General features: G+C 42.8%; 1 protein-coding gene across 1 annotated transcript in view; it reads right to left on the bottom strand.

Moving 5' to 3' along the window:
* Positions 1-14,785: 14,785 nt before the first annotated feature.
* Positions 14,786-20,424, bottom strand: part of LOC117803067 (protein POLR1D-like) — a 43,512-nt gene continuing 37,873 nt past the window's right edge. The window contains exon 3 of the mRNA XM_034665008.1: positions 14,786-15,845. Coding sequence (XP_034520899.1) covers positions 15,578-15,845 — 268 coding nt within the window. The 3' untranslated portion in view covers positions 14,786-15,577. The remainder of the gene's footprint in view (positions 15,846-20,424) is intronic.

Here is a 20,424-nt window from a genome sequence, read left to right as displayed (position 1 = left end):
GACTTAGCATAATTTTTGAGATTCATTCATCCACGTGATTCATGTTCTTACATGAATCAATATTGACTTATTTTAGTTGCCAAGTAGTATTCCATTGTGTGGATATATCAGAATTTGAGTATCTGTTCACCTTTTGATACACATTTGGGTTGTTTCGAGTTTTTGACTAGCAAACAGAGCTGCTAAGAACATTCATGAATAAGTCTTGGTATGGACACATGACTTCATTTCTCTTGGGTAAAATACCTAGGAGTGGGATGATTGGATCGTATGGTAAGTGTAAGTTTAACTTTTATTTTTTTTATTTTTTTTAAAGATTTTATTTATTTATTTGACAGAGATAGAGACAGCCAGAGAGAGAGGGAACACAAGCAGGGGGAGTGGGAGAGGAAGAAGCAGGCTCACAGCAGAAGAGCCTGATGTGGGGCTCGATCCCATAATGCCGGGATCACGCCCTGAGCCGAAGGCAGACGCTTAACCGCTGTGCCACCCAGGCGCCCCGTAAGTTTAACTTTTAAAGAGCACGTCAAACTGTTTTACAGAGTGGCTGTACAATCGCACATTCCCAAGATCAGCGCGGGAGCTGCAATTGCTCTACTTCCTCACTAACATTTGATACGGTCACTATTTTTAATTTTAGATTTTTAAAAATGTATTGATATCTAATGTTTCAGATCTGACCGATTTATTGAAAAGACTCTCCACTGAATTTGTTTTTATATTTTTTAAAGATTTTATTTTTTCATTTGTCTCAAAGAGAGAGAGAGAGAACACAAGCAGGGGGAGCAACGGACAGAGGGAGAAGAAAGCTCCCTATCAAACAAGGATTCTGGGACTTGATCCCAGAATCCCGGCATCATGACCTGAGCCGAAGGCGGACACTTAACCCACTGAGCCACCCAGGCGTCCCTGTTTTTTAAAATTTTTTAGTGATTTTCATTCACTGTATTTTTCAAGATTTTCCTTTGTCATTGCTCTAGGGCTGGCTCAGTCAGTTAAGTGCCTGCCTTTGGCTCAGGTCATGATCCCAGGATCCTGGCATCGAGTCCCACATTGGACTCCTTGCTCAGCGGGGAGCCTGCTTCTCCCTCTGCCTGCCGCTCCTCCTGCTAGTGTGCTCTCACTCTCTCTCAAATGAATGAATGAATAAATAAATCAATAATCTTTTAAAAAAATTAATGTACATCCATGAATGTTACAATCCCATTGTTACACTTATTACTTTATATAATTATGACTTTTAAAGAGCTGAGAGAAGAAAGGAGAACAAGTGTATATTGATGTTTTTGTTATATTAACATTCTTATTTACTATTTCTGGCTCTTTTCATGTGTTCTTATGGATTCAAGTTATCATCTGGAGTCATTTTTTTCTGGAGTCACAATACAGCTCTGCTTCCACCTGTCTTCTCTGTGCTGTTATTGATAGTCATTACATTTCTGTATGTTATGGGCCCAACAATACATTGCATACATATTGTTTTATACAATTGCTTTTCAAGTAAGAGGAGAAAGGAGAAAAATATGCACTGTTACTGCCTTTCATACTTACATAAATTGCCTTTGCCAGTGCCCTTGTTTTTTTTTTCATGGAATTTGAATTATCATCTGGGGTCACTTGCTTTCAGCCTGCAAAACTTCCTGTAGTATTTCTTGTCAGCTGGGTCTGCAAGCAACAAAGTCTCTCAATTTTTGTTTATCTGGTATCTTTGTTTATTTTGCCTTCATATCTGAAAGATAGCTTTGTTACATATAGGATTCTTGATTAACAGTTATTTTTCTTTGCACTTTGAATATGTTATCCCACTGTTTTCTGGCTTCCATTGCTTCTGATGAGAAGTAAGTCCATCTTATTGAGGTTTCTTATAAGTGATGAGTTGTTTTTCTTTTGCTACTTTCAAGATTTTCTCCTGTATTTGGCTTTCAGCATTTTTACTATAATATATCTGTTTATGGATCTCTTTGTGTTTATCCTACTTAGAATTTGTGGGTTAGTGTTTGTCAATAAATTAGGAAATTTTTTATCCATTACTTCTTTAAATATTTTTTCTTTTTCTTTCTCTTCTTTCCTTCTGGTATTTTTATTAGATATTTGTTGGTTTGTTATCCCACATTTCTCTGAGGCTGTACTGATTTTTCTTCATTCTTTTTTCTCTCTGTTCTTTGGATTGCATAATCTCTATCTATCTTGAAGTTTGTTAATATTTTTTCTACAAGAAGTTGAGATCCTCTAGTAAAATTTTCAGGTCAATTATTATATTTTTCAACCTCAGAATTTTTATTTGAGTCCTTTAAAACAATTTATCTCTAGCTTATCTCTTTATCAAGACTATTTGATGAGACATTGTCAGCATACCTTTCTTTATTTTGTAAACTACAGTTACTTTCATCCTTTGAACATATTTATAATAGCTACTTTTAAGTCTTTGATGCTAAATCTAATATCTAGTCACTTTCAAAGGCAGTTTCTGTTGCCTGCTTCTATCCCAGTGTATGAGTCATATTTTCCTATTTTTTTTTTTTTTGTATGCCTCATACTTTTTTGTTGGTAATGGGACATTTTAGATCATTTTTAATAGCAACTCTGGGTTTTGGTCACCCCTACCCACGCCCCTCACAGCTTGTTATTGTTATTTGCTTGCTTATTTATTTAGTGACTAGCTTTTGTTTTAGTGATGCCTATTAACCAACACACACACACACACACACACACACACACACAGTGTTAAGTCTCTGGTGTTGGTGTGCAGCCTGAGATGAGAGTGGTTTGCCAGGGTTCTTTTTCGCTGTCTCTTCACCTGACCACGCTCAGCTGTTAAACTCCACAAACCGTGAGATAATTGCCCTATTGTTTTTAATAATGTTCTGGGGACATAAATTGTTCCACAGACTAAACCAATAAAATTCCAGCTTCTTTGAAGGAATGGTTCCTGAGGTCAGTGTTTGATGAAATAAAAGGGCTACTCTCAGCAGTCTTTTCCTGGAGTTCTCTCTTGCAAACTAGCGGTCTCCAGTTTAGCAAACAAATCTACCAGTGTTTTCCCAATTTCCCTTCAACACAATATCCACTGTTTTTGAGTGCACCTTTACCCTTGAACTTCTCCATGTTTCATTGCAAATGAAGTCACTTGCTTTGGGAAGAGATTAGGAGCTATCTCTTTTATGGCCTGCTACTTCCTCTACACAGAATCTCTGAGTCAGGACTCTGGAGCTAGGGTGGGGACAATGGTGCTCTTTTCTCTGAGTGACACTCCCACTTGAGGAGCTTAGCGGGAGGTAGAGGGGGAAACAGTAGCCTCAGATCTTGGCTTGCCTCTCCTGGCATAGAACCACGATCTTATGAACCAGGGCAGGGACAATCAGGAGCCCAGAATTCTCAGTGACACTGTGCCCAAGGTAGAGCTTCTGTCCCACCAGTGGGAACTAGGTAGGAGAAGGAAGCGCAACCTCTCAGGCAACTGGCTCAGAACTTAGTCTCAGCAACAGGTAGCTGGGACAGGCTGAAAAATGCTGACACACTATTCCTTCTGGGAAAATAGCCCACTTACTGGGAGCTGGGGGCAAAGTGAGCCCTGTGTTCTTGTCTTCTGTGCCAGTCTGGAGTAGAGGTTCTGTTTTTCTGAGCTTGGAGGGAGGAAGGAAGGAGTGGTCTTGGTTCAGAAACTACAGGGTCTCACTGGTCTTAACAAATTTTGTTGATTAAAAAAATAAGTGTTTCTTTATTTGCTATTGTGCCCTTAAAGCATTTCTAGAGACTTGAGTTATTTACTAAATAATTTTCACTGGGGAAAATGTGCTAGTTGGATTTATATACACATTTTGGGAGAATGATATCTTAAAATTTTGAATCTTCCAATTCATGAACATGGTATATATCTCCATTTATTGAGATCTTTTTTAATTTCTCTTAGCCATGGTTTCAGTGTTTCAGTGTACAGGCCTTGCACATCTTTTGTGAGATTTATCCCCATGTATTTCTATTTTTCGATGTTATTTATATTTTTAAAAACTGTATTTTCTGATTGTTGCTGGTATTAGGAATATAATTAATTTTTGTATACTCATTTTGTTTCCTGCCTCCTTGCTAAACCTGCTTAATAGTTCTGGTAGCTATTTATAGACACTATAGGATTTTCTATACAGAAAAGCATGTCAATTGAACAAGAAAGTTTTAACTCTCCCATTCCAATCTGAATACCATCTATTTTTTCTTGAGTTATTGCACTTGGCTAGGCCCTCCAGGATACTGTTGATGGAAGTAAAGAAAGTGAACATCCTTGATCTTACAGGGGAGAACATACAGATTTTCACATTAAGTAAGAGTAAGGAGAGAGTGTAATTTACACCTTCTTTTCTTTTTGTGCACTTTTGTAAAAAATAAACAGTGTATAACTTTTGTGATGAAAAAGTGCCAAAAATGTGTAAAAAAATCAAAACCATAGTGCCTCATCCTGACCCTGCTTCATTCTTTTCTCCTACACATGTTCACAAGGGACTCATGGAGGTGGCAGCTGCTGCAGGGGCCTCTGATTCCATGGTCCTGAAGCCCTCTCTCTGGAAGACCCAGTGTACAAAAAAGGGCATGGCTGGTGGTTCCCTGAGACAGTGAGGATGAGGGCATTGGTAAGTATCTTTAATTTTTGAAAGATATTTTAACTGGGTGAAGAATTCTAGGTTGACAATCGGGTGTTTTTTTTTCTGTTTTCCCCTGTATTTTAAAGATATTTCACTGTCTTCTAGGTTCATTTCTCCATGAGATCTGCTTTGAACGTTACATTTGTTTCTCTGAATGTACTGTGTCTTTTTTTGGGAGGGGGCTGCTTCTGACATTATGTGTTCATCATTGGTTTAAAGCAATTTGATTTTAAAGTGCTCTAAACCAATGTGTGGCTTTCTTCTTTTTTAAAAAAATGCTTGGAATACATTGAGTTTTTGTGTCCATGTGTTTCTAGTTTTCATTACACTTGCAAATTTTGTGGACAGTATTTCTTCATATGTTTTTCTCTACCCATCACCATCTTTTAGGATTCTAAATGTGTATTTGGTCACTCGAGTTTCTCTCAGAGCTGAACAATGCTCTGTTCCTTTTTCAGTCATTTTTCTCTTTGTAGTTTTTTTTTTTTTAAGATTTTATTTATGTATTTGAGAGAGAGAAAAGGAGAGAGCATGTGAACACATGAGCAGGAGGAGGGGCACAGGGGGAGGAGCAGAGGGACAAGCAGACTCCTGCTGAGCACAGAGCCTGATTTGGGGCTCAATCCCATGACTCTGAGATCATGACCTGAGCTGAAATCAAGAGTCACATGCTTGGGGTGCCTGGGTGGCACAGTTGGTTAAGTGTCCATCTCTTGGTTTCTGCTCAGGTCATGATCTCAGGGTCCTGGGATCAAGCCCCGCATCAGGCTCCATGCTCTGTGTGGAGTCTGCTTCAGTTTCTCCATTTCTCTCTGTCTCTCCTCACCACTCTCTCTCTCTCTCTCTAAAATAAAAAAAGGTAAATCTTGAAAAAGTCAGATGCCTAACCCACTGCACCACCCAGGTACCCCTCTTTGTAGTTTATTTCAAAGAGTTTTCTGTTGCTACATCTTAAAGCTCATTAATCGTTTCTCTCATAATGTCTAATCTGCCATTAATCCCATCCAATCCATTTTTCATCTAAGACATTGTGGTTCTATCTCTATTTGAATTGGGACTTTTGTATGTTTTCGGTGTCTCTACTTAACATGTTCAATCTTTCCTATAGCTTCCTGAACATATGGAAGAACATTTAATGTCCTTAGCTACAAATGCTATCATCTCTGACATCCTCAGGTCATTTTCTATTGATTCATTTTTCTCCTCATGATGGCTTGTATTTTTCTGCTTCTTTGCATGTCTGTTAATTTTTTATTTGGTGCCAGATATTGGGAATTTTTCCTGGTCGTGTTTTTTTATCTTTGTATTCCTATAATTGTTCTTGAACTTTGTCTTGAAATGCTATTAATTTGCTTGGAAACAATTGGATCCTTTTGAGTCTTGCCTTTAAGCTTTGGTGGGTTCACAGCACTATTTAGTCTAGGGCTAATCTTGTTCCACCAATGAGGCAAAATCCTTTTGAATACTCTCTATCTGATATCCTGCCAATTGTTAGGTTTTCCCTGTGACCGGTCAAAACAGGTACTATTTCTGACTCTATGAGAGCTGAGGATTGTTCCCTTTAACCCTTTCATGAGGTTCTTTTCCCAGCTTCAGGGAGTTTCCTTAGACACGTGAACTGATCAATATTTGGCTGAATATTGGAGAGTGGCCCCCGGCTGATCTCTGGGCTTCTTCTTCTTTGTGTAGCTCCTTCTGCTTCAGTACTTTCCACTGTGAACTGTAGCTGCCTTGTTTTCCCCAGCTTCTCATTCTGTCACCTCAACTCAGGGGAACCTTTAGGCTCTGCCTAGACCCCCTCTCCCTGCTCTGCAGCCTAGTAACTTTTTCCATGCAGGGGCAACCATAGGTTTTACCTCGTTTGCTTTCATTCACTCAGAGATCATTGTCCTGTGTTGCCTGCTGTCCAATGTATTAACCACTGTTCTTGTTCTTTCACATGTTTTGCTTTTTTAGAAAAAAAAATTGCCTCACGTATATGGTAAATTCCCTATTACTCCATCTTGGCCGGAACAGAAGTTCATCTCAGTTCTTAATATATTAATTCATTTTTAATATATTCATTTCACCAGCTTTCTTTTACACATGAGTAAAACTCAAGATCCCCACAGCCCACTTTTCTAAAGGCAAACCAACTCACACTCACATAAACTTATAGTATAGGTTCGAAAAGTTTTTAATTGTATGTTTTTGAAAACAGAAGGAGTGAAAACAAATCAGATGAAATGTATTCTTGCAAAGAAAGGGAATGATAAAATTCTTACAAAGTTTTTAGTTTCTAGAATATCTGATGAAATTTTCCTTCATCATTCTCTCTGCAGACATATCAGTCCATACCCTTATATATCTACATTCGTTGACTATGATTATACCTTTCCCAGGATTGTAATCACCCATCGTCAGTGTAAGAGAAATCTCTGGGGATTGGATGAGGTGAGTGGAAGGGAAGCAGGTTTTCTTACCAGGCATCAACGAACTTCAACTGTATGCAAGAGAAAGACTTATACATTATGCAATTAATATTAGTCAAGTGATCTTCCAGTTCATACAAGTAGTTATTGGATGAGGTTATCTGTCCCACATCCCCATGTAGTTCTTCAAGATTTAATGTTAGTCTTCCCTCAGTCATAGATGACACTTTTACCCTTCATACACTCAGACTGCATTTGTCTTCTTTCAGGGGAAAGGCTGGAGCCAGGAGAGGATAGGCAGATTACAACTAAAATGAGGACATAGGCCATTGACTGAATAACACAATAGTTTGTACCCCCTACCACTAAAAAAAAGTCAAAATGCTTGGTGGGCTTCTTTGAATCATGGAGGCAATATATATCTAGAGTGACTTATTTGCCTGGAACAATCCAAGTTTGTGCCTGTTGCCTTGATATAATTTTAAATAGCACCTCTTGCATTTAAAGGTACCTAGGCTTGGATGATAAATTATGTAGCCCCCTACTGTATCATATGTGAGTGTGCTTCTCTACCCATTCACTGAGAAATCTGAAAGCTAGCAAGTCTGAGTGGTACCAAAAGCGAGAGAATGCTTTCTAGCCAGTTCAGGCTGCAATGTGGCTATTACCCTCGGGCCTTGTGACCTTGCAGATCCGATGATACTCAGTGTGGCTGCGACAGATGGAGATGCTCGGTGAAGCCTGGGGCAAACACACTTGCGCGAATCATAGGTCAGGTCATAGTGTTTGGGAGAAGAGCCGTACTCTCCTGGGCAAATAGCTAATCTCCTATTGAGAAAAGGCTTCCAGATTGCAACTGGGTCTGGGTAGAGACTAAACACTGATCTTGGAACACCAAGTGACCATGTGACTTGAACTCCCATTATGAACTGGATGTCATCCAAAAGTCATACATTTGGGCATGTAAAGCAGGACTTCAGTTTCAGATGAAGTGTTAATAGGAGGTCAGGCTCAAGCAGATCCTGAAGGCTTAGGTAAGATTCATAAGTAAGTGGCTTAGACTTCCAATGCACCTACTCTTTCTGTCCTGCCCCTCTCCTTCAATTACACCCCACCCCCACCCCAACTTTCTGGCCTCATAACAAGCTCTCTGTGCTGGTCATACGCATTCCTGCTGTACTCCTGTCCCACTTGGATGAATCCTTTTTTGGCTTCATGGTGGAAGTAGTTTGTCTGATCGGCCCAGCCTTGCTCATGTATGTGCCCACTGTGTAGCCGGGGCAGAATCTGTCACCAAGACCGGAAAGAAGTCCTGGGCAGAGAAAGTCAGTTCAGTCCTTGCCTGGGTTGTGCACAACAAACACAGTTCCAAAAATGTCCCAGTCTCCCCCAGTGTAACTGTCCTACAAACAAACGCACTCACTTCTTCCCCAGTGGGAGAACGAGCAGTGTTACACCCAATCACTGCTTCTGGAAGTGATGTCGTGGGGCCAGTGGGCTCCAGAATCTCCAGCCCATTTCACTTTACTTCCAGCTCTCAGTGTTCACGTACTTCTGTAGACTCAGGGACAAATCAAACCCACAACCAAGACACTATGCAATAGTAAGGGAAAGGAAGAAGAAAGAAACAGAAAACTCATTTAAATCATAAAAAGGAATAGTCTTTGTTTCTCCATCTGGCGTACAGAGGTGTTCCTGATTTCTCTCCTCTACTCCTCCTTCCACGATCCAGTGGCCTTTAGCCAGCACCTTAGCTGGTCAGGGCTCTTTGTCTGGTGGGATAACCTTAAACTTTGTTCATGGGGTGTCAAAGTCCTTGGCAGGACTGCTGCTTACATCCCTAAGTGATGTAACCCACACAGGGGCTCCCAATTGAGGATGTGAATGGAGGCAAAGTCCAGCTTGCCCTCCGCTCACCAACACATGATGTCACAGACGTCGGCCATACCCTGCTCTTACTCACGCAGAGGCACCGGACCCGCTAGGCGTGATGCTAGCCCATGTGGCCACGGCTATTTAAGGCTTTAGTAGTCTTCCACTCACCTTCATGCCTAAGCGCGGTCACTCACAGGGGTGTACCGGGATTCCTCTTAAGCTTCTTCCAGTTCCCAAGATATGGTGCCGATTTCCTTTCAATATTCATGATCAAATTCCCAGTTCAGCAGTTCGATTCAAGAAGAGGCGGAAATTGCATGGGGCGGTCTTAACTTCCAATTCGGCAGAATTACTATTATGACCCCTGATAGTACTCTTTTCTCCACTGGGCACTAAAAGAGTCAGAGATTTAGGGATAGGGAACACATGTTTTTGAGAGTGAATTATTAATTTTAATTTTGAGGTTTGCCACAACTTCCTCGTGGTTTCCAGACCCGTTGTGTTCGGGCTTTGGGAGAGAAAGAGTAATTGATTGGTCTCTAATTCAGAGCAGATACCACACCCTGCAAAAGAACATCTCAACCTTATAATGAGTGGACAGGACTATAAGGCAACGTGGGAAAATGAACATAATTAACATGTAAGAAGAGAGGTTTGTGATTTCTTTACATTTTTACGTTGATATTATTGCTATGTTTGTTAATATGGTTCTAAAGCAACATTATTAAAACAAGGCAAGAACAAAAAGCCAAGCAATACCTAGATAAGGATATATACTATACTGAATGCAAAACCTCATTATGTAACTTTTAGAAGTGGGATTTCTTTGTTAACAAAGAACATTTCAACGATTCATAGTAATATTGAGCCATTTTACCTTCTTGCTAATTGTTTTTTAACAGTATTTGTATCACCAGGGGCCCCTAGGTGGCTCACTCAGTTAAGCGTCTGCCTTCAGCTCAGGTCATGATCCCAGGGTCCTGGTGGAGCCCTGCATTGAGCTCCCTGCTCAGCGGGGAGTCTGCTTCTCCCTCAGCCACTCCCCCTGCTTGTGCTTTCTCTCTCTCTCTCTTTCAAATAAATAAATAAACAAATCTTTTTTAAAAAAGGGTATTTGTATCACCATACTCTGATTAGCAGAATTACTCTATTTTTTAAAAAAGACTTTATTTCTTTGACAGAGAGAGCACGCAAGCAGGGGGAGCAGCAGGCAGAGGAGAGGGAGAAACAGGCTCCCCATAGAGCAGGGAGCCAGGCAAGGGGCTCCATCCCAGGACNAGCGTCTGCCTTCAGCTCAGGTCATGATCCCAGGACCCTGGGATCATGGTGCTTAACTGACTGAGCCACCCAGGAGCCCCAGCAGAATTACGGTTAAAAAATCCCCCAAACCCAGCTATTTTAAAAAGAAGAAAAAATCCTTTTAATTTGCGTTTTTTTCTTTACTGGTGAATTGGACATTTTTCATGTGCTTATTGGATGTTTGTACTTTCCGGGAACGTATCCTCTGTTCATAATTTGTTTATCATGTTCTTAGTGTGTTTCTAACAGTTTTACATGATCTGGTTATATATTATATATTGCCTTCTGTGTTTATTTTTGAGATTTACACATATATTTTTAAGATTCATTAGATACATGCTTATTTTTAGAACTCATAAAAATGAAAATTCTGACTTTAAAAAAAAATCGAAACTGAAAAGCATCTCGCTATTTTGCACTGATGACCAACCACCAATTGCTTCCCAAATATGGAAAACTGGAATACCAGCAGGCAGGCCCCAAAACAGTTTTGAGAAGCAAGTATCGTGCTGCACAATTACTCTCTACCTTACAATGTGGCGGACGTGAACATGGCTTAGAAGATTTTGAGGCCAGGAGTTCGATTGTTCTAATCTGGGCCCAGCATGTGCTTGTCACATTTGCTTAGCTCTCTTACGGAATGAGTGAGGGAGTGAGTGAATGGCTCGTTCTTCATGGAGGATATAGGATTAAAAACCAGTGTTGCAGTTTTTCGTTTGTAAATCGGCACTGGGCTTCGAGAGACCATCCATCAGACTGATGGGGCTGTAACTTGGAGTACATGGAGGCTTGTAACTGGGCAGTATGTAACGAGTTCGTCCTGAAGGGACTACACCCGAGGAAGTAATAAGAAAAAAGCATTTAGGAAGGATGCTGGACAACCATGGAGGGTGCCCTATACACCTACCTGGGGAAGAAAATGTCCCTCAGGTATTTCATAAGGTTGTTGTATGTGGAGTTCATGTTGTACATAGGGCATTTTCATAAGTCATGAAAGGCAAAAGCGAAAGTTATAGGGCTATGGGGCGCCTGGGTGGCTCAGTCGTCAAGCGTCTGCCTTCGGCTCAAGGCGTGATCCCGGCGTTGTGGGATCGAGCCCCACATCAGGCTCCTACGCTGGGAGCCTGCTTCTTCCTCTCCCACTCCCCCTGCTTGTGTTCCCTCTCTCGCTGGCTGTCTCTCTCTCTGTCAAATAAATAAATAAATAAATAAATCTTTAAAAAAAAAAAAAAGAAAGTTATAGGGCTAGATGGAGGGGAGAAGAGCTCAACTATTAATGACACTCCCAATCTGTTTAGTACTGGCCTTTTCGTGATAATGCCCAGGGCCTTCTCCTGAGATCTATAGCAGTGGTAACCCAGATCAGAATTATTTGTTTGTAAAATTCCTCTGAATTCTTCTTACTATGTTGTGTCGGCAGTTTAATGTAGATGAACTAATTTGCTTCCTTCTTTATGTGTCTGCGTGGGTGTGAGTGCATGCTTCCTAGCAATCTTTTCAAACCTGAGAACGTGGGCAAAGGAGACTTCTCATTACCGAGCCTCAGATGAAGGCAGGGCTTATTCCAAGACCTGTTGACATGCCTTTCCAAGGTGGTCGAGGTGGGGGCAGCACTCTCCCCGTGGGTCATAGGATGTTATTATTTAAGGTACCAAAGAGGCCTTGACACTAAGGTTGATTTCTTTCTTTCTTTTTTTTTTTAAGATTTTATTTATTTATTTGACAGAGACAGCCAGCGAGAGAGGGAACACAAGCAGGGGGAGTGGGAGAGGAAGAAGCAGGCTCCCAGCGTAGGAGCCTGATGTGGGGCTCGATCCCAGAATGCTGGGCTCACACCCTGAGCCGAAGGCAGATGCTTAACGACTGCACCACCCAGGCGCCCCCAACACTAAGATTTTTAACTCCAAAATCTTGCTATTCTTGCAGATGGAAAAAAGGAGAGGCTAAATATGAAATAGCCTAAAATCTTCCCTTCATGTGGGGTTTAATTTCCCTCAGATATTCCATCAGCTGCCACTTAACCATCTAACCAGAGAATTGTAAGAGTTTTCCTCTTGGATTTCAATGGCTGTCTAAGGTGGCCCCTGGGGAAATACTGGCCTGGGCCGTGTTCCTTGGGTGGGGCTTGTGCAGTCTGGTCGCCAGAAGGACGTTGTAACCAACAAAATGCGTAAGTTACGTAAGTTCTTGACGCTCTTAAATTGGGAATCCTTGGCGCATTATACAGCAAGACCTGGCCCTGTGTTTTGAGGGAGCTGAGTTCAGATCTATTGGCACAAAGTTCTGGAAAGAATATAGGTTTGCAGATTCAGACAGTGGTGACATCAGACAGCATCCCTGCCACTTTCTAGCTCCGCGAACTTGGGCAAACTGTCCTGTTTATTTATAAAATGGGCATAATGGCACCTTCTTCATAGATGACTGTATGGACACAGGTAAAGGCCTATCTTAAATGTTCTCACTACTCACAAAAAATGGTAACTGAGGTAATGTGTTGGTTAACCTTATTATAATCATTTCACAATATATACTTACACCGAATCACCACATTTTACATCTTAAACTGACACGATGTTGTATGTTAACCACATCTCCATAAAGCTGGGGAAAAAGGCCTAACATGTTTGGCCCACAGGTGATACACAATAAACGTTATTGTCCGCACAGTTTCAGTGTAGCTGACCGATCCCTCCTGGTGAGAACACTTACAGATTTATCTCTCCTTAAGGGAGTGTGAGGCTTCACGTCAGCAGGAACTCACCTCATGTCATGTTTATTAAGTAAGCACTGATTATGGGCCAGGTATTCCTTATGATCCAAAGACAATGGCATGACCTCTAGGAGTGACAAAAATGATGTAAATATAAAAATATAAGTGCCATGCTAGGTCAAATCGATAATCCCTGAAGGAATGATAAGTTCTACCTGTAGATTTGAGGCAGATCTGTACCATCTCACCCCATCCCCCGGGGGGAAAAAAAAAGCACAGGCAAATTCCAAACTCCAGAGCCACCTTCCAGAATCAGACCTGAGGAAGTGTCCCTCAGTACTCAGCCTGCTCTACGTAGACCCGCCCGCTCTGGCTCCCTCCCCCTTGACGTGTGCCGTTCGGAAAGACTAACACTAACCTAACAGGTCACTGGCCACAGTGGTGACTTCTTTTGGTTTACACTTCTCAGAGACCATGCTTCCTGAAACGAGGTAAAACAGAAAACGAATTCTGCGAAGTTGCACTTGTGCTCAAGTCTTGTAGCTTTCTAATGGGAGCGTGAAAAGCAATTTCTAAAACTGAGGGCTAAGCCCTCGGTACTTCTCTCTCTCCTTAGGGCTAAATTAGGGACTGAGTCCAAACAGCTTGGTTCACAGGTGGGGAAGACGCAGCCCAGAGAAGCCAGCAGGTGGGGCCCCGCAGCCAACAGCAGAGACAGGCTGTGTTCAACTTCTCGACCTCCTCTGCAGGGCTGTGTGAGCTCCAAGGCCACACGGGAGGGCAGACAGTACTGAGCCGAGGCAGCTCTGGGCGGGGCCTGCCCGCGAAGCACACACGGAGGAAGTGGCCGGTATGGTGAGATCTCAGGACCGATAACCTCCGCCGACATCCATCGTCCAGATGGGGAATAAGAACGGATAATTTGCTCTTGACATTTATATACAGGAAACCATGGCTGCTCTTGATCAAAGTCTTGAAGATTCTAATGAAGTGTTCAGAAGTGGAACAGTTCCTTTTAAAGGGAAAGTGATTCTTAGGACACTCGTCCTTTAACACAAATAAGAAAGGGTCAGTACGAGTAGGCTACAGAGGCTTCCTTTAAATATTAGAATGTGCTCATTATAATCACTTTCTTTTAAAGAATAATGAACTTGGCAGTTTGCTCTAAAACACGGAGAACATAGACAATTGATACAATCCAACTTTATTTTAATTATAACAAGAATTTTCAAAAACTCATGGCTCTATGCTCTTTCTAGTATTTAAATAAAACATTCCACATTTAGCACAGACAGCGTAAGCTAATGCATAAATGGATTTGGATAAAGTCCTATGAACCAGACTATTCCTTTTGTATGCTTGAAAGCGAAGTGTGTTGCTATGCTGTTATAAAGTCATAGGATGAGGCCCTGGGGTCTTTGGGTGGGAGGCCGGTGGGTCAAGCGAGAACGCATGGGGTTTGTCACTTCTGAGCTTTTAGCTCAGAGCAGACTGAGGGGGTGGCCAGCGGCTTGATGGGCAAAGCCAGTGCTTGGTCTATTCTAGTTTCTCTATATACACCCCGAAGCTAACTTTTCGGATGTGCTCCTTTCTAACATTGAGAAAGGGCTTTTCTTGGCTGCCAGGAAGCAGGGAACAGGCGGTGGTGAGTGATTATCTGGGAGCAGCCAGGCATAAGCTTCGACGCTTTGGAAAACTGGGAGGGGGGACAGAGGGACAGATTCTTCTTCCTTTTGTGGACCGGGGAAGAGGGAACTTGGTGACATTTCCTGAGTATGAAAGGAAGAATACAGGTTTGAGAGGTTGGTAATTGCACGTTAAAACAGAGAAACATCGATATTGAAAAAACAGCCAAAGGCGTTGAAAACACACGTTTATTTAAAATTAAGATTTCTGAAACAACTATACTAAGAGTGGTATTACAGGTCTGTAGCTAAATAAGACATAGCACTAAAGTAATTACGTTAATTTTAACTTTTGAGGGTTCTTTTTTAAAGCACCACTTAAAACTTACATATTCCCCAAAAAATTAAATACAGAAAAGTTGCTCTTAGGAGTGAGTCTGAGAATGCACAAGGAAACAACAGGGCCAGTTTTTTAACCTCCGGTTACTGATACGGAACACTAGATTCAAACCCATTTTGAAAATTTCCTACATCGCTCACTTTCAGGAAAACAAAGCAAAGAGTTTCACGGTAAATTTCTAGCCCTTGAAGGGCCACCTCTTTTCCTGACTGTGGTTACTGGCCGGATGACTTCTGAAGTTTAAATTCATCATCCAAAAAGATAACGTACAGGATTTACAAGGGTTTTATTTTTTGAGAAAATCTGAGAAATGACCACAATTGTAACACATCAAAAAAAAAAAAAAAAAAACAACGCAACTAGCGTAACAATCTCTGAAAACTTGAAGTTTTAGATTTATTTCGAAACCAACTTCCAAACAAGAGAGAAGGAAAACAGGACGCGTGTAGAGGAGGGCGGCCGGCTCTAGGAGCTTGAGACTTGCCTCGACACCTTCAGGGCAAGTCCCTTTGGACTCATTTCCTTGTCACAACAGCCGAGCCCGACTATCAGAGTCACTCCGAGGGGCCTGCTCTCCAGCTCAAGGTCCGTCCCCGAGGGAGCAGCGCGGGGGGCCGGCGGCCTCATCGCTTGGTGGGGCGCTTCTCGCACTTCTCCTGGCTGCTGCGCCTTTTGTGCGGGGAGCGGCGGCCCCCGCCCCGGGCCTGGAGGCCGTGCTTGTAGGGGTGGCCTCTCTGCTGCTTCCGGCTCTCCTCTTTCTGGCTCTGGCTTTTCGCGGGTTCCTTGCTGCCCTCTTTTTGCTCGGGGTCTTGCTCTTTATGGGAGGGCAGCGTGTTCTTAATTGTGTTAATTAGAAATCTTTTATTTGTACCAGCGAGAGGACACTTCATCCTGGGGAGGGAAAAAAGAGAAAGAACCATCTCAAACCCAATAGCTCGCTCCAAAGCGGCACCCACCGGTCACGGGTTCCTGCCGAGGAACTCTGTGTCCGCAGAATCAAGTTTCTGCACGTGTTCAGCTTTCCTTGCATGCCACCTAGTGTAAACTCGGAGTACAAGGGGGAAAAGGCAAGACACTTGGAATTCCGGGGACCACCGAGCTGGAAGTCCTTATGAATACCTCGCCCCTTTCTTCCTTGTTGGGACTCACTTTCCCACTGCTAAGTAGGCGCAGGTATTGGCCACAATGTGAAAGCACGGAATCACTTCTATTTTCTCCTTGAATAATAAATGCCCAATTTGACTATCATCTGCATGTTGAGCTAAACTGATTGTGGCTTGTTTTTAATTACCAAAGAGTGAAAGTGAAGTCCCTCTCAGAGGAGCAAAAAAAAGTATCTCTTGCTACATCTTGAATGCTGGGGCCAAATGCTCTACTCCAGAAATAAAAATTATCCAAAGAATCTATACAAATGCAATAATCACACTTTACTTTTAAAAGAATCTCTTACGCTTTCGGTGTGAGGCTCTAGTTTGAGTTCTGTTGGGGAGCACTGCACATAGGCCCAGCCTTTGGGGCAGAATCTGTGCAGTGTATATTTAGGCAGCTGCTGACTCAGTTCGCCCAAGAGACAAGACGTAACTAATCAAATTATTATTTTACATGCTTAGGTATATACTACAGTATTTGTTTTCTTTTTCAAGCGCATGAAAGCTTCATTTTGGGGAAGAAAACCCCACACAGCTGAGAACCTGCATATCTCCCTCGGCCTTCAGCTGTCTGTCACGTGATGGGCTATTTTAGGAGGATGCCGATCCTCAGAGTGGCTGGCTTTAAGCAAAAATGAATGTAGGATTCTATAATCTCCACCTTTGTGTCAAACTGTGATAAAAAAGAGAATCCCACACAATACTCCAAACTCAATCCACCCGTGCCTCACCGGAGTGATTTTAGTGTCTAGCACACTATCAGTGAAATATGAGCAGACATCAGCCTCGGGCCACCTGCAAGGAGGTCGGACCAGCTCATGCAACCAAAAATGGCATCAAATCTGGAAGTCAAAGGTGGAGAAAAAGAAAAGAAAATATCTCCTGTAGCAAATAAGCAGTTCCCGCGCCTACACGGACAGAGAAAATACCTGAGGAGAATCGAAGGTGCCGTAGGCACTCGATGTGCAGCGTGTGCTTCATGCTCAGGCCAAGAAAAGTGACGAGGGAAAGAACTAGAACAAGGAGGAAAAGAAACGTAGAGAGAAAGGGCAGCGGAGTGCAGCAGGAGCAGTGGGAACACTTAGAGGCGGTAGCGACACTGGAGTTTTGGTTCTGTTTTTCTCTTAGCGCTGGACTTTAGAAGCCACAGTGGATGAGATGAGGGGTGAAGAAGAAAGGCAGTGACACAGATCTGATGTTCTGGGGCGCAACACCACGTAGCTCCCTGGAGCCACATGAGGCTTCAATGAGCTTCCAGAGACAGCGCATGGACCAGCATGATGCTGGTCGGTGGTCCTAAGGCAGAGCCACCTGTGCGTCCGGAGGCGCATCGGTGTTAGGACGCTGCGCGCGATCAGGGAGGCATTGATGACAGGCCGCCCTGCTCTGCCGTCAGTGGTGTCAGAAGCTCTCACGGACCTCAGGCACTGTTTTGGAGAGGAAACCTGAACGCCTGCAAACTCAGTCAAGAGTCAGAAGAGTACGACACACTGATGTCACCAGAGAGCGCGCTACGGCTGGTCGGCAGGACAACAGTGCGCCTCAGCACGGAATGTAACAAGCTAGTGGGCCCGCTTTGCCAACCGTGGCCCCGTGCTTAGCACAGGAGAAGACTTGTTTATACGAGTAAATGGGCCACATGGGTCTCTTGGCTCTGGGAGGCTATGTACAGCCAGTTCCAGAGGCATTCTGGAGTCTTCTCCTTGGAGTGGGCCAGCTCAGTGCTGGTAAAACTGGTCAGTTCTTCTCTGGATTAGACAAATGAGGAAAGGCGAGTATTGCCAGATGGGGCAACAATCAAAATAAAACCTTTGGTAACGCCTGGTGAATTCCATTCTACTTTGCGATCTTCCACGTAAGACCATCTTTACCACCATATGCTCGTCCGAGACGAACAAAGCTCTTCTGCTAGACACACACAGAGCTCCTGCTGAGAGAGCGGGGGCCATGCTGGCGGGGACGCTCACTAGCTTCCAGCAGCCAGTGTGACCCACTGACTCAACACAGCCACCAAAAGAGCTGTTCAGAGAATGAGAGGACTTTCTAGAATCAAGCCACCAGAAAAGTGGCCTTTACATCTCTTTTTTTTAACCTTAGAGATGGGATTTTTAATGTTGGTTGTGCCGAAGAGTCTATTCCAGGTGCAGAGTCAAGGGCAGCTTGGAGAGAATTTGGTTTACTTGCTGGGGGTGGGGGTGCTGAGAGTGACTTCTCCCGAACACGCCAGGACATGCTTTAGAAATGACAGTAAGGGCTTATTTAGACTCATAATAAGGCAGGGCAATGAGATAGAGGGGTGGTTGCAAGGAGATGTGGAGGTATATGTAGTAAATGATTCTATAAAAAGAAATTATAAAATCTGCAGTGAAAATATCACAGTATAAGGAGTCTAACAGTGCTGCTGACATTTAAGGAAATCCGCTAGGAGAGAACTGCTCTGGCCTTCAGTGTGGTAACTCATTTTGCTGAACCTCGCAGCTGGTTGTTTCATTGCTACAAACTCATACAACATGGTACCGGCTGGGCACACAGGCTCTGAAATCACACTACGTATCGGACTGAACCTTAAGCACATTATATAGTCTCCCCATTGCCTCTTATCTGTTAAATGTGGGATAATAACAGTGACTATCTTAATGGAATGGTTGCAGATCAAATGAGTGAGTGCTTAGAATACTAATGTATAACGAGCACTGGTACATGTTAGCTCTGGTTTATATCCTAGCTCTACTAATTAGCTGTGTGACCATGGGCAAGTTAGTGAACTCCCCTGTGCAGCAGTTTTCCCCATTTGTAAACAGAAGTGTAGAAATATCGACCTATTGGGGGGATTTATTGAGATACTGCGTAAAGTACTTGGCACAGTACTTGGCACATGGTAATCTTCAATAAGTGTCACTGATGGGTCTATAATTTTTATCCAAGATTCCAAAATGTTAAAACCTTTGAAAATCAGGTTCTTTATATGATGCTGAAACTCGTTTGGCAGCAAACCTGGCCTAACATGACACTGGGCTATTTATGTCTAGTCTTTATCCCATTTAGTATAAGCATTCAAATGTGTGGGGGCAGAACTGGTAATGTGTTGAACAAGTACCCGTGGGGGCGTTCGTAGCGCACACTGGATGTGCTTACATACCTTTCTAAAATGTGAAAATCTCTCAACTTAGAAACTTAGCAGGATTCAAGGGCTTTAAACAAGGGATTGTGGACCTATATTATTACTATTATTCACTCTCTCTTCATGAAAAAGAATATATACAGCACATCAAGGATTTCTCCTTGATTACAACTCAAGGTAACATCCTAAAGTCTCAAATCACCTGGGATAAGAAGCTAATCAAGAACAGGGCAGGCTAGCTGATGTTTCCCAATGAAAAAAATATTAAAAACAAACAAAACCTGAGCCATCAAGAAAAAGTTAATGAGATTTTATAGAAATTTTCATAAAAATGGTTAAAATTAAAACGTTTTGGTACTTTGGGGGACCTGGGTGGCTCAGTCAGTTAAGCTTCCGATTCTTGGTTTCAGCTCAGGACCTCGTCTCCTGGCTCGTGGGATGGAGCCCAGAGGCGGGGTCCCACTCAGCGGGAGCCAGATGTCCTCTCCCTCTGCTCCTTCTCCTGCTCGTGCACATGTGCACTCTCTCTCTCTCTCAAATACATAAATAATCTTAAAAAAATTTTTTTTGGTACTTCAAATGGTTAGACTTCTATACCTGGGAGTTTCACTTTCCAGGACATCTCAAGCTTCCCCAGGGTCTTACCTCTGAGCTTGTAATTTGCGTTTCCTAATACTGTGTAAGCTCTCTAAATGCTCTTCAGATATAACCCTGAAGGGTGAGGTATGCAGGTGATTTCAGAAGCCTGTCCCGGTTTCTAAACTCTCTGCTCGTGGTCTGCACGTTAACCCTTTAGAAAATTACTCTCCTCTCATTCGTCCCATGAGAAAATTCATTTCTGGGGCACCTGGGTGGCTCAATTGGTTGAACACCTGACTCTTGATTTTGGCTGGGATCATGGTCTCAGGATTTTAAGATCGAGCCCCGCACTGGGCTCTGTGCCTGGCGAAGAGTCTGCTTGGGATTCTGTCTCCCTCTTCCTTTACCTCTCCCGGCCAAATAAATAAATAAGTAAATAAAATCTAAAAAAAAAATTCATTTCATTGATTTCTGGTTTGTTTCTCAGCACTTTCTTGGTGCCATTTCCCCCCCATGCTTGAGATGACATGACAAGCTAGCATTAGGTACCCACCATCCCAGAGCTTTTCGTATCTGCACTGAGGTAACACCTGAGCCCTGGGGTGAGAGAACAGGCTGTGGC

This window comes from Ailuropoda melanoleuca, chromosome 7 (genome assembly GCF_002007445.2).
Source record: "Ailuropoda melanoleuca isolate Jingjing chromosome 7, ASM200744v2, whole genome shotgun sequence".
NCBI lineage: Eukaryota > Metazoa > Chordata > Mammalia > Carnivora > Ursidae > Ailuropoda > Ailuropoda melanoleuca.
This window is presented reverse-complemented; position numbering and strand designations above follow the sequence as displayed.